Here is a 14,954-nt window from a genome sequence, read left to right as displayed (position 1 = left end):
ATGAGTTTTATGCTTCAGGTAACCGAAGAGCACAACTTAAGTAGTTGAATTTGTATTGACATTGAATATTTAACTTTCAATTGTTTCAATTTTCTATTGTTAGATTTGACTATTTGAGTAACAAAATGCATTTTGTGGATGATATTTTAGCAAGTGTTATGCAATTGAGATATTCCATCAAAACAAAATAGACTTTGCCAAATTTTTAAGAATAATTTTTCTTGTCAGCATAAGGTAAATTTAGCCCATCTCAAATCTAATTCCTAGTTCCGTCCCTGTATATATATATATATATATATATATATATATATATATATATATATATATATATATATTTGGGGATCAAAACAGTGGCGGACCTAGAAAATTAGTTATACAGGAGTGAATTTAAACCGTAATAGCTAACGAAAAACTGAAATCTTTGCCCACCTATTTCAAAAAATAATTTATGCATAAAACATATAAAAATAATATTGCTGGAATGCCAAACCATGTTATGTCTTGCTTCAATTGCCCTCCAAAAGTTACTAAAGCCATTGATAAAGAAACTAGATCTTTCTTCTGGGGTAAGGATTGTCATTCTCCCCCAGTTGCTGGGAACCAAATTTGTCTGCCTAAATCCTTAGGTGGACTTGGAATTCGGCCAGCAACTTCCTTCAATAAGGCTGCTTTGGCAAAATTAGGCTGGAAAGTGATCTCTGATCATGATAACTGGTGGGTGGATATTGTTCGTAGGAAATACTTAAGAAAACATGCCTTTTTCATGCAAAATAAGCAGGCCAACCATTCTATGCCCTGGAAAGGTATTCTTGATAATAGAGATCTTCTAATCTAAGGTATGTGTTGGATTGTTGGTAATGGTACTGACATCAAATTCTGGACTTTCAACTGGGCCTTTTCTTTTCCTTTGATCAATCTTATTTCGACTACTATTGATATTGATGAGAATGTTAGTGATTATATTGTTAATGGATGTTGGAATGTTAATAAACTTTCTGTTTTCCTTGATCATGATACAGTTAACTCTATTTTAAGTATTCATCTTCCTGCTTTGGACTCTAGGATGAATTGGTTTGGGGGCCAACCTCCATCGGTATTTTTTCTATTAAATCAGCCACTTGGCTTCAATGTGATTCAGTTGCTCCCCATTCGAGGGTTAAAATTTTGAATGAAATCTGGAGACTTAACTTTCCTCCTAAGGTCAAGATTTTCTCTTGGCTCTTAGCTAGGGGAAGATTGAAAACTAGGGCAAGACTTGCTCGTTATTCTACTAATTATGATTCTTTGTGTGCCCTTTGTAGCTCAGGGGATGAGGACTTAAACCACCTTTTCTTCTCCTGCCCCTTTGCTGCAAATGTTTGGCGCTCTGCTGGCATTACCAATACAGATTTCCACAACTTTGAAGAATAGTTTCTTTCCTGGTTCAAGAAGGATTACCAAAAGTCTACTACTGAAAATCTTCTCCATCTTTGCTGGAAAATTTGGGAGGCGAGGAATAACCTCATCTTCAGACATTCTCCCTCTCTTCCTAACATGGTGGTTCATGCTGCGGCATCCATTGGTGAGAATTACAGAAGGAATAACCCTTGCCTTTTCAAGGGTCCTGCTTCTACCTCTCAAGTTATTCGCTGGCTTCCTCCTCCTGCTGGCTTCGCTAAGCTCAATTTTGATGGTTCTATTGTCAACAATAAGAAAGCAGCTGCTGGTTTTGTTATCAGGGATCATGATGGTTCCCCCATTTTTGCTGGTGCGAGAGCTATTGGTCATGCTTCTGTCCCCATTGCTGAAGGAAGTGTTGTTCGTGATGGTATTATCATGCCCTCCTCCTTAACTGTCGAAAGCTTTATGTCGAAGGTGACTCCAAGTTAATTATAGACTCTATCAACAAAAAATGTACTCCTCCTTGGCGTCTTCGTACTCTTGTGAAAGACATCCTGAGTCTGGCTAGCAATTTCGAAGCTGTTTCCTTCTCTTCTGTTCTCAGGGAAGCCAACTTCGTTGCTGATGCTGTTACAAATATGGGTCATAGATCTTCTACTCCTATCACTTGGTCCAAAAAGTTGCCGTTCTCAGCTTTGTCTGCTTTTAATTTTGATCAGTTTAGTTCTGGTTGTAGTAGGGGTTTTAAGTTGTAATTTATTTTCCCTCCTAAAAAAAATATATATATATAAAAATAAGGAGAAATTTTTATGATATTATATTAAACATGCATGAAATCATCAAAATCATGACACTTGCGAGGGCAAAAACTGCATAATACACATTCAAATGCTTATAATTGTCCAGAGCTTCTATCTATAACAGTGTATATATTATGATGTAGTGTGGGCGGAAGCCCACAGTAGCCCTATGCTAGGTCCGCCAGTGGGCCAAAAAGCCCAACAAAACAAAGAACAAATTACATCTCAGAATTTATAATCCTAATTCTAAGACTTTCAGACAAGTCATCAAGCAAGCTAGAAATAACTTGTGGACAGGGTTGCTCCATGAATTGAGCTCCAATCTTTGCACCCAAACCAGCTTTGGAGAGAATGTTAGCAACTTGATTTACTTCACGATAAACATGCTTAAGATCATAGTTGTGCAATTGTCTTTGGAGAGCTTGGCAACAATCAATAATAGTTTTTAAGGGGTGCAAATCATCCATACCTTGCTGAACAAGGAAAACTAACACATGAGAATCACTTTCCACTAGAAGATGATAGAAATGATGAGAGAGAGCCATTTGTAGTCCCAAAAGTAATCCCCAAGCTTCCACTTGAAGGACAGAACCACAACCAAGGTTAGCATAAAACCCAGAAATCCAAGGACCGGTGAAATCTCTCAAGACACCACCAGCACCATACCGTATATTGTTTATTGAGAAACTACACTTCGTAGCTTTAAAAAACGACTTATGCGAAAAGAAATTCTAAAAATCCAGAGAAATTAATGAATTTTGTGAAACTACACTCGGTTGCTTCTGCTTTGTTGTAAATAATAAATGCTTCTTTTCATAGACTCACAGCACAATAAAAAACTGAGCCTAACACGGACGACACAACCCTTTAGGCCTAGTTTGTTTCGCGGAATTAAGGCCTTATTTGTTTCACGGATTTTAAGCTCGGGAAAGGGAAAGTGCTTACTTTCCTTTGTTTGGTAAGTGCAAGGTTAGGAAAATGGTTCCTCTTGTAAGGGAAAATAGGAAGGAAAATGGTTCCTTGGGAGAAAATGAATCTTTCCATTCTCCTAAGGAACCATTTTCCTTTCTCATTTCCTAGCATTTATTACACTTTTGTTACATTTTTTACACTATTTGTATGGCTAAAATAATTATATAAAAAAATAAATACCGATTTTCTTCAATTATACTATTAATTATTAGGATTAAATTCAGTTTACTTCCCTGAACTTTGAGCCTAAAATCAGATTGGTCCCTCTTTCTGAAAATCGATTACGATGGTCCCTATACTCTCAAATGACATCACCCGAGTCCAAAATTTAAATTTGGCTCGAAACATGACGTCAGCTGCTGAGTTGGAGCCGACATGAGGGCCCACTTTTCAGTTTTTTCAACCCACAAGAAGGGCAAAACGGATATTTTCACAATAAAATGATTTTAAAAAAAAAGGAAGATGTCTTCGTTTTCTTCTGAACCTCCAATTCCCTTTCCTCCTCCTCCTCCTCCCCTTCTTCTTCCAAACCCATCAAAAACCAACCATCATCAAAGAAGTCTTATCAATTCCCATAACTTTATCACTCAATTTCCACATCTAAACACAACATTGATATCATATTACAAAGAAAAGCAAATGTCACAGAGTGATCACCTGCCTAGTAGCATTACAAACCCATAATCACAATCCATATAAGCTCAAATGCACATCTTCAAACACAAATTGAAGTTCGAAACCCATAATCACAATTCACAACATCTTCCACTGTACCCCAACCAGCAATTCGAGGATCATATGCTGCTTTCACAAAATTCTCACAAATTTGAGGCAGCGATAATCCACTAGAGAATCGGCTCTTTAACTGATCAGCTATCTGGAAAACCAAAAACCATAACTTTTTCAAATTCAACACCGAACACTGTAAATACACAAAATCAAAAGCAAAATGTGAGAATGGATCAAAACCTCGCCGCGCAATGTCATGGTCAAGATACTTCCTTTCTTGACCCTCTCCCAAGGATAAGCAATGAGCATCTGAAGCTTGACGACGAAGCTCTTCCAGAGGCTCACCTCCTGAAACTGAAACTCGTCGCTCGGATAGTTCTTGTCCGTCTTAGCTTTGCACTTTCAGCATCAATTTTAGCCTCGGGGGCCGAAACGCTGCCATTTTCAGTCGATTCGTTTGGTTTGGTCGCAGACGATGAGTCGTCGAAGGCGTGGACGGAGAGGCGGCGGCGGAGAAAGAGAGAAGGAGGAGAGTGAGAGAAGACATAGGAATTGCTTAAGGGGTTCTTGGAAGACGGAGGTGTCGGTGAAGGGGGCGGCGGACATGGAGGTGTCGGGGGAGACGACGTCGTTGCTGTCGGAAGAATCGATGGGTCTGGGTCTTTTCCGGTCCGACTCAGAGCTAGTGAGGAAGTTGTTGATGACCCAACCCGAGCGGGTGCTCTGGAGCTGGATCTGGGATTGGCTGCGGGTACGGATGCCCAGAGGTCGCTTGGAAGGTCTATTTGCTTCCATGGCCGCTTCACAGAGAGAGAGAATATAGAGAAAAAAAATTTAAAAAAGAGAAAAAAAATTAGAAAAATTTGAAATGTCCATTTTGCCCTCATTGTGGGCCCCCATGTCGGCTCCAACTCAGCAGCTGACGTCATGTTTCAAGCCAAATTTAAATTTTGGACTCGGGTGATATCATTTGAGAGTATAGGGATGACCATCGTAATCGATTTTCAGAAAAAGGGACCAATCTGATTTTAGGCCCAAAGTTCAGGGGATCAGTAAACTGAATTTAATCATAATTATTAATTCAATTCCTTAGTGTTACCAAAAACATTAGTATGAATCTTAATTTCCCTTCCTGATGAAAATACAAAGGAACAACTTTCCTAAGAAATCCATTCCGTGAACCAAACGAGGCCTAAGGGCTTGGGAAAGAAAATTTATTCATTTTCTATGTTTGGTGTGCATAAGGAAAGAGACAACTTTCCTTTAAAAAGTGAAAATATGGGGGAAATTGAATGCTTTCATCCTCCATAGGTTTCATGTTCTCTTCCACTTTTCCTGCATTAATTGTGCATTAATTACATAATATAAGTACAATTATATCCTTGTTGAAAATTATATATAAAATGTTTATTGTAAAAGTAAAATGAGAATTGGTCTACTCATTTCATTAGATAGTCTATTTATATAGGGAGAGAATTACAATGAAAATATCAATTACAATGAGATTGAGCTGTAATCGCTAATTCCTTAATTCCCTCTTCGTCAATTACTTTGACGAATGCACATAATGTGTTTTTCCTTTAATACTTCCCCTTGTGCCAAGTCAAAGACGAAATGGTGCATGAATTGTTGCCTCACTAAAAACCTTGCCAAGTAAAAACAAAAACCTTGTGGGAAAAGAAAAACACCTTGGTCGAAGGAAAAGAGCACAATGCACCTATTACATTTGATGATGACATGTGTGTGTTAGACTCCCCCTGATGTCTACACCTCCCCCTGATCCTTACATTAGTCAAGGGAGCCTGGCAACTCTTCGCAATCTTATGTTTTTCACATGTCTTTCAAATATGGCCTTAGGCAATGATTTGGTAAACAAATATGCCACATTCACCTCAGACCTTACTTGATTCACTTGAATATTGAGGAGAGCCTGTTGTTGTTGATTGTAGAAAAACTTTGGCGATATGTGTTTTGTATTATCACCCTTGATATAACCTAGCTTAATCAGTTCGATGCAAGCTGCATTATCTTCATAAATGCAAGTAGGCTCTTCAGTGGTAGAACTCAAATCACTAGTCTCTCGAATATGTGTAATGATAGCTCTTAACCATATACACTCACAAACCACTTTATGTAGAGCAATGATCTCAGAGTGGTTCGAGGAGGTAGCCACAAGGGTTTGCTGGGTTGATCTCCAAGATATCGCCGTGTTGCCAATGGTAAATACATAACCAGTTTGGGAACGACCTTTGTGTGGGTCAGAGAGGTACCCAGTATTAGCAGTGGAGAGAACAGATGGGTGCTGTGAAGGTGGAGAGCGCCGGCGGTGAGGATGAGGAAAAGGAGGAAGAAGATTGAGGCACGTGTGGCCGTGTGGGCTAGTAGAAGAAGAATTTTTTTTTTCTTTTCTTTTTGCTTCTAGGCTTTTGGTTTTTTTTTTCTTGGCTATTGGCTCTGAGCGTGCTGATAACGTGTAAAAGTAAAATGGGAATTGATCTACTTATTTCATTAGATAGTCTCTTTATATAGGGAGAGAATTACAATGAAAATATCAATTACAATAATGACAGTAAATGATGATTGAGCTGTAATCGTTAATTCCTTAATTCTCTTTTCGTCAATTACTTTGACGAAGACGAAGGCACATAATGTGTTTTTCCTTTAACATTTATGAGATTTGTGTAACTATATATGAGGATAAAAATGAAATATTAGCATGATTTTGTTCTCATTACTTTTCCAATATTGCCAAACAGCAAAAAGAAAAGTTAGTGGGAAATTTGTTTTCTTTTCCCATCAAATTTCCTAAAGAATTAATTTCATTTCCGCAAATCAAACGAGACTTTAATATTTCTCATTAATAATGACTAGTCCCTTAACATGTGCTCCGCACATGTCAATTGGTTTTTTTTTTTTTTTTAATTTTTTTAAATTAAAAAAAGTTACAGCAATTTCTCTCATGATTTTGAGAAAGTTTCTCCATTTTTCATGGGAGGTATTGCAATCTTTTGAAATATGATATAGTCAATTGACTATCTTATCCTCATATATAAATAATTTATTTATTAATATCTATATTATATGAAGGCATATATGGTAGTTCAAAAATTTAACCATTCCCTCAAGAATTTGCTTAATTATATAAAGAGTTTCTATTGAGACCTCCAAATCTGCTTACTTGACCTCACTCTATTATGAATTATTAAATGACATATATAACCTACTATAAAATGACTATTAAGGACAATAATTATACCAAAAAATATTATATTTATTTTATGTAGACTTTTCAATTCAATAATATTAGATTGTATTCCTTATTATTTTCCTTATCTATTTTCATTTTCCAATTTCACTACATACTCATTCAAGCATTCATATATATTTAATAAGAATTAAAAATATAATTAAGATCATGTGACATAAAAATGTATGATATATTTTTTTTGAAAGGAAAATGTATGATATATATGTTGAACGCATATTAGTGAGGGACAACAAAATAAATCATCTTATGATTTATGACATAAATCTAAGTCAATCCATTATATTTTGGAAAAAATAATAAAAAAAAAATATTTAAATAATTAATCATGTGGTACAAAAAAAATACAGTAAAAAATAAACATTAAAAAACAAATGATTTTTTTTTTAGAATAAAAACAAAATGATTTCTTCATTTTTTTTTTTTGCACAGCTAAAATAGAAAAAAAAAACATAATAGTTCATGGCATTTTCTTATTGATTAGACATTAATTTTTGAAACTAAAGTTTGATTAAGAAATGTATATTTAGTTAAGATTTATAGAGTGATTAAATCATTGAAATGACTAAATTTTTTATTTTAAAGATAATTAATAATTTGTTTGCAAATTATATGAGTGAGGTTATTTGAGGAAGTTTAGTGAGTAAATTTAGTATTTGAAAATTTGATAAGAGGTGTAAAAAGTATAGAGGTCAAGTGAGCAAATTTGGAGGTTCCAATAGAAAAACTCAATTATATAAGATATAAGATATGAGATTTAACCTGGCGCAACACATTATTAACCCGTTAAGTACAAGGGTGTTATTGGAATTTTGTTATCGGTCATTCAAACAAAAACTCTCTGTCCCTCACTACTGGGGGTACTGGCAGCCCATTTCCAACTTGATTCACTCTTCACTCTTCACTCTTCACTCTTCACCAGTCTCCTTTAATTCAGGTCGACGGGAATCTTTGGTCAGTTTTTTTTTTTATCTCTTATCTGTTATAGTAAAAATTTCTTATTTTCTTGTCGTGGGTGTTCTTTTTCTGCTGTTAGGTTCCTTTTCTAATTTCTCGAATTGCATCTGTCCGTTGCAGAAGAAATTTTAGAAATTTCGGGGTTTTGACTGATGGGTTTAGGTAGAAGATTCAAAGTTGGGTTAGTTGGTGATTAGATTATTATGATTGTTTGGACTGGATTTGTGTCTAAAGCTATTAACAAAACCATATGAGTATGGATTCTGTAGAGTGTCAGTCTCAGATTTTATAGTAGTTAAACTGACTGTCAGTCTCAGATTTTATAGTAGTTGAACTGAGTATTGAACTATGTATGTTGTGGCAGCAATATAAATCGTAAGGATACCGGTCCAAACTATGAAAAGAACTTGAGTTGGGAATCCATTTGGACTTTGGAAGGTCAAAAAGGTTTAACCGAACCCCAATCATGACATAGTATGAATACCGAAATGGACATCAGATGGTTGAACCGTTTGATTGGGAATGGCTAATTTTTATGTACTTACTTTAGTGTTGGGAACCAAATCGAGAACCTGTACCTAATGGGTAACCATGATTTGTACTCTTGAGGGTTTACTGATAGGATTGAGAATATTATTTAGGCACTCGAGCTAGTTTGTATTTGTGATCAAGGATAGACTTGGGAGTCAAGGACAGACTTAAGCAAGGACCCGCAAATGAAATCTAGGCAGATGGCCGTTGGCTTGAGGAGTCAATTGCATAACCAATATTAGTACTGTACTTTTATTCTACTAATTTTATTGTCAAGGAGGTATATTGTATTGTATGTATAACAAGAAGAGTTATTAGCAATGTACTTGCAGTGTTGCTATGTTGACGGAACTTGCTGCTTTGTTTTCTTGTTAATTTGGTGCATTTTTGTTCATACATTTGATCAGAGGTTCTTTTTGATCAATGATGGTTTGTATCTTCTATGCACCATACAATTGTCATCTCGTATAACTGTGCAACATGTCATATGTCAAGCAACTAGCAACCATTTTAAAAACCGTACTGTACAGACACGGGAATCCAACACTCTCACCTAAGATTTCTTAGGATTTTCTTCAAACTTCACTAAAAGCCATATAGTATATTCAAGTTGATTATTCAGAAAATCCATACAAACCCCCCTCCCCAAAAAAAAAAAAAAAAAAGCACCCAAACAAAAAAAACCATTTTTTTTTTCCTGTTTGGATTTGTGGTTGAAGGTTTTCAATGAGGTTTCTAAATGTGACAGAGGATTCTGCTATCAGGGTTTCATTACTACTAATTCAGGCTAAAACAAATAAGGATTTACTGATTGGGTTTGAAAAATCCATATATATGGGCAATGGCTCAAGCACCAGTCAACCAAATGAGTTGCTGAGATTGTTAACTCACTATTTGACAGTTCATTTTGTTTGTTTTTTTTTTTTTTTCTAAGTTAATTATGAAACAATATTGCTTTAAAAGGTTCAAGAATTAATTTTAGTGAAATAATATAAAATGAAAATGTGGTACTTTCATTTTCACTTTGTATATGATGATGATTTTGCATTTGGCAGGGTGCAGGTTTGGCTCTCCAATTGTTTGTTAATTTCCGATGTCATCTCTACGACGCTTCTCAAGCCATGCTCGTGTTTCTCAAACCATTACTACTACCTTAGGGTCCAAAGTACATCTTCAAAGTAAGGTACATCTGTCATCTTTATCTCTCTAAAATTGTTCAGAGTAGTTTATTATCTTGACCTACTCTTCAGTGGGGCTCTTACTTCATATACTCCAACATACTCATCTTTCATACTGAACAATTTTGGGTTGCCAATCTTCTCTGTGCATATGTGCTATAACAATCTTAAAGCATGAGCTTCAATTTTTTTTTTTTTTTCAGTGAAATCACAAGTGTCACATCATTTAGCCATTTTGTACTCTCAAAATTGATTGTGCTTGGTAATTTTCATTTATTTTGTTCAGTTGTTCTTTCTTTAATTCTTTGCTCGACATTCCAGGCTGTAATACACTCACCTACCAGAACTGTGGCTCAACAAATATCAGGGTAAGTTCGGGAGGTGGAAATCAACTTCATGTCCCAAAAGTATGTTCCTTTTTTTTTTTTAATTGCAATTCTTCTTATTGTTGCTCTTTTGGTGTAGAATTTGAATTTGCTTTTGGTTCACTGGTATTCTGTTTAGTAGCAGTAGATGGGTTTATAAGTTTTGCATCCTGTTCTTGTGCACCAGATGTTCTGCTGAATAATGAATATGATTCGTAGAAGTGACTTGCATGTTCTAGTGATATCTTGAATACCTATGTATATATGGGAGATAGGTAATGAATGTCAATATACGTATACCGTTGCTATACTTGAGCCTCTGTCTTTAAGTTTCGATATGGAAACGGAACTACCTGACTTTCAGGAAATATAATGATTGTCTTGTTCCAGCTAGGTAATGAATCTCTGTTGCAAAAAACCCCAACCCCTTCACTTTCCACAACATCCTTAACCACAAATGTTCCCTGCAGGTCCCAATCCAGACCTGCCACGTGCAGTCTTTCTCGCACCCTCTACACAGCCACTGCAGCAAGTGAGCCTCGGTCCAAGAATCTTGAGCGCATTGCTGACAACCTCTTGGACCTCACAAAGATTGAGAGGCATGACTACTCCATCCTCTTCAGGCTAAAAATGGGCCTCAACCGATATGGTCCAGCAGTCTCAGGGATAGGCCCAACATCTTCCGAATCTGGGTCTGCCTCCACAGACTCCAAGGTGGTGGAGAAGACCGCATTTGATATAAAGCTTGAGAAGTTTGACGCAGCGGCAAAGATCAAGATCATAAAGGAGGTTAGGAGTTTCACTGATTTGGGACTAAAGGACGCTAAGGACTTGGTGGAAAAGGCTCCAGTTTTGCTGAAGAAGGGTGTCACCAAAGAGGAGGCAGGCCCCATTGTTGACAAGCTCAAGGAGTTGGGTGCTACTGTGGTACTGGAATGAAGGGAATTGTCTTTCATTTGTTTCGCTTCATGTTGAACTGTGATCGATGTGTTCAGTTATAAATAGAGAGATTTTATAGAGCTTGTTGAATTGGAGCTCCTGTGTTTTCATGTTAAATAGGGAGTTGGCTGTTAGATTCTACAATGTATGCAGCTAACGAGTTAAAGGTTAGTATCCTTTCTTAATGTTTCCGTCACCTAATTGTTTTCATTCACCACTCAATAAAGTGTTTTCAGCCAAGAACTTGTGAGAAAAGCTTATCGGATGAATATGGAGACAGAAAAATAGATTTTGTGGTTGTTTATGGAAAAAAAAGAAGTAAAATAACATGAATTACTTGTATGCCATGTTTATTTAAAGGGGTTTTGTCCATTTACCCCATTTCTAGGGATTTTTTTCCCACTTACCCCATTAAGTTTTTTTAATTCTCTCTTACCCAATACACTCGAAGGGAGTCTTCCCTAATACCCCATTAAGATTTTTTTTTTGTTTTTAATTTTTTTTTAATACCATTTTACCCCTCACCCTTTTGTTACTTAGAGAGAGAGAGAGAGAGAAAATGGAAGAGAGAGAAACCATGGGAGACTTCGCCGGAGCCCGGTCACCGGCTGCCGCCCACCGGAATTTGCTGAAAATCTCACCGGAAAGTTTTTTTGCCCCCAATAGAGGGGCAATAGACGTCTATTGCCCCCCAATAGACGACTTTCAGCCATGTATTGCCCCCCAATAGACGACTATCAACCATCTATTGCCCCCCAATAGACGTCTATCAGCCATGTATTGCCCCTAATAGACGTCTATTGCCCCCCAATAGACGTCTATCAGCCATGTATTGCCCCCTAATAGACGTCTCATAAACCACCAATGAACTGATCTCCTAAAATTTAGACAATAAAACTTTGTTTAAAGAAAAAAACGAAGAGATTATATCAATTTAAAAACGTCTATTGCCCCCCAATAGACATTTAAAACATTTTGTTTCTTTCCTTCTGTCCCATTACTTAGAAAATGATCTGGGCACCCACCGGTATTGTGAGAGATCCGGCTGCTCTCCATTCTCTTCTTCCTTCTTCGCCGGTTGTAGACTTGCACTGTGAGAAACCCAACTCAACGGTGCTGTTTGATTTCCAGATGGGGTGAGTTCGAGAGACACACAAGCAGGCACACCAGAATCGAAGTTTAGGCTGCAGCACGAACTCGCCGCCGGTGATGGATAGAGAGGCTGCAGCACGAACTCGTCGCCGGTGATGGATAGAGCGACCTCCAAGCTTGCTGCACGAACTGGAACTCCAACCTAGCTGCACGGAGAACGTCGATCATGGTGGCGCTGGGCAACTACTCGACGGCGAGTGCCGTAGCGATAACAGCGACGACGGCGAGGCTACGGAGGCTCGGGATCGCCGATCAATCGAACGTCGGTGTGGCTGGAGCTTCGATCGGAGCTTCTTCGTCGTCTTCGAGCTTGGACTACCGGCGCCGACGACGTGCAGGCCATGGCGGTTGGAGGCGTGGTCCTGGACAAGCCAGCATGGAGAGAGAAAAGGCAAGTTGGAGATGCTCCGGGGAATCTCGCCGGAGAGGACTGATCTGCGGTGGGGCTGAGCGAGGCGCTATTCGAGGGTGGCTGGATATGTCCGGCACCGGAATCAGATTTTGGATGGGGGGGGGGGGGAGAGAGAGAGAGAGAGAGATCGGATCGGAGGAGGAGAGAGATAGAGTGGCCGTGGATGTAATTAATTAATTGATTTAAGGGCAAAATGGTCATTTGGTGTTAAATTGGGTAGGTGGAAACAAAAATCTGTTGGTGGGGTAAATGAGATAATTTTTGTTCATTTTGGGGCTATGGGTCAAGGACCCCTATTTAAATGTAATGAAGATAATTCATTCTTATCTGCAATACAAATAGCTATACAACCAGAATGATGCTATAAAATAGCTTTTGCTGCAGCTACTATGCTCCATTGAACATTCTTATCTGCCTGTGACTTTTGTACAAAATGCTTCCACAAACTTTCGGATAATTAAATGGAATCCCCCTTCCTCTGAGTTTTTTTTTTTTTGAAAAGGGGCTGGTGCGGCTGCCCTCAAGTCTTGATTAATGAAATTGCATAATACATGGGAGGGGGGACGTAAAGCCTGAACTCCAGATTACAATAAGCATCAAGAGAACCTCCTGAAATAAGCATTAAGAGAGTCTCTACAAAGTCTATGTATTCTAACAAGCACCAATTAGCAAAGTGTGCACCAATAGCTACTCTATTTGCTTTGACATAGCGGTGACATACCAGAAAGCTATAACGAAGAAGCATCATTACAAATAACACAGGTTTCCCACTATGTTGCCGCACGGAAATAAATCCGGCAACACTCAATTTCATCCTGCCACTAGGAGGTTGCGTCCACTTGATCAAACAAATAGCTCGCCGCCTCGCTAGACTAAACAAGGCAGAGTGTGCATACCGGGACCAAGCCCACGTCGCCCTACCAAATAGTGATAGGGGCTTATTACAGGCATCAAGCCATATCTAATTAAAAATAAACAGCAATAAAGCAATAAAGAGAAACAGTTTAGGCCCAGAGCTGAAGCCCAGGCCCAAAAACTATCATGCCCAAACCAAAGCTCCAGACTGCAGGAGGCACGACGCCATCCTCTCACTTGCACCACCCGTACCTTCCGATCGTCAGCAGCTTCACCCCGGCCACCAATTTGACCGCCGAGCGATCGTGATCAGACCAAAACGCCGGATAGCGGCGCCGCTCCTCCCCAGATCAAGGACAAACCGCCTAAATCAAATTGGATCCCACTAATCCGATCTGAGAACTGGCGATCCCAGCTCTACCGCCACGAAGTAATCACCTCCAGGCGACCCTTAGGCCGACTGCGCCTCATTCTTGGGTCAGGCGACACCGGCCCCGCCTCTAACTGCCGCGGTCCTTCCCCATCAGATCCTCCAACCGTTTTGGACAGCACCGCCGTCGCTCCGCAGCCCTGGCTCCGACTGGATAACTCTCCTCTGGACACTAGGTCCCTTCGAGCCCGTCCGACGACGACACCGCGAGGGTGCGCCGTCAGACAGGGCATAACTCTCTCAAACGTCTAGGTTTTCCTCCGTTTTTTGGGAGCTCCTTCAGAAACAAGAATCTCTCTCTGAGTTTGTTAAATTAAGTTTCCATTGTTCTATTCTCAATAGCAATCAAGCTGCTGCTGGTTTTATTATTAGAAATGATCGAGGAATTCCAGTTATTGCTACTGCTACGAAGTTAGACTTGTCTAATGTGCTATGTGCTGAAAACTTTGATCTATGACCTGGTCTACAAGCTGTTGCTTTGCATGGTCTTTAAAGAATTAAAATTAAAGGAGACTCAAAATTTCTTATTGATTGTATCAACAACAAAATCCACACACTTTGGCGGATCAGTACTTTGGTGTATGATATAAAATCCTTAGCCAGTTAGTTTCAGAGTATTGAATTCAATCAAATCTGGAGGGAAGCCAATTTCGTGGCAGATGCTGTGGCTAAGATTGGAGTTGGTAGCTGGAATAATAAATTACCCCCTAATGTCCTCAATGCCTTCCATTTCGATGTTCTCAATTTAGGTTGTTGTAGAGGTTTTTCCTTGTAACTTTATTTCTATCAACGAAAAAAATGGAATGAAGATAATATGAATGAAAATAAACTCATGAAGATTTTATAGTTCAAATACTTGCCCCTATCGTGTGAGACAAAATTTTGAATGGATGAGAGAATTTAGTTGTTTTGATGTGAAATCCAATTCTAAAAGAAGGGAGATCATATATTTACGGCTGTCAATTCTGAGTGTCAAAACCTGCACGAAA

General features: G+C 38.4%; 1 protein-coding gene across 6 annotated transcripts; it reads left to right on the top strand.

Moving 5' to 3' along the window:
• The first annotated feature begins 7,971 nt into the window (after positions 1-7,971).
• LOC133743929 (uncharacterized) lies at positions 7,972-11,287 on the top strand. Of its 6 annotated transcripts, none has more exons than XM_062172006.1 (4): positions 7,972-8,100; positions 9,690-9,799; positions 10,134-10,180; positions 10,648-11,287. In XM_062172006.1, the coding sequence occupies exons 2-4, from the start codon at positions 9,728-9,730 to the stop codon at positions 11,114-11,116; spliced, it is 588 nt and encodes a 195-aa protein (XP_062027990.1). In that variant the 5' UTR covers positions 7,972-8,100; positions 9,690-9,727; the 3' UTR covers positions 11,117-11,287. The 6 variants fall into 6 exon arrangements, with proteins under 6 accessions (XP_062027990.1, XP_062027988.1, XP_062027992.1 ...); XM_062172004.1 differs by having other exon boundaries at positions 9,690-9,817; XM_062172008.1 differs by having other exon boundaries at positions 7,978-8,100; positions 9,697-9,799.
• Positions 11,288-14,954: the final 3,667 nt, after the last annotated feature.

Source organism: Rosa rugosa, chromosome 4 (assembly GCF_958449725.1).
Source record: "Rosa rugosa chromosome 4, drRosRugo1.1, whole genome shotgun sequence".
In the NCBI taxonomy this organism is placed as follows: Eukaryota; Viridiplantae; Streptophyta; class Magnoliopsida; order Rosales; family Rosaceae; genus Rosa; species Rosa rugosa.
This window is presented reverse-complemented; position numbering and strand designations above follow the sequence as displayed.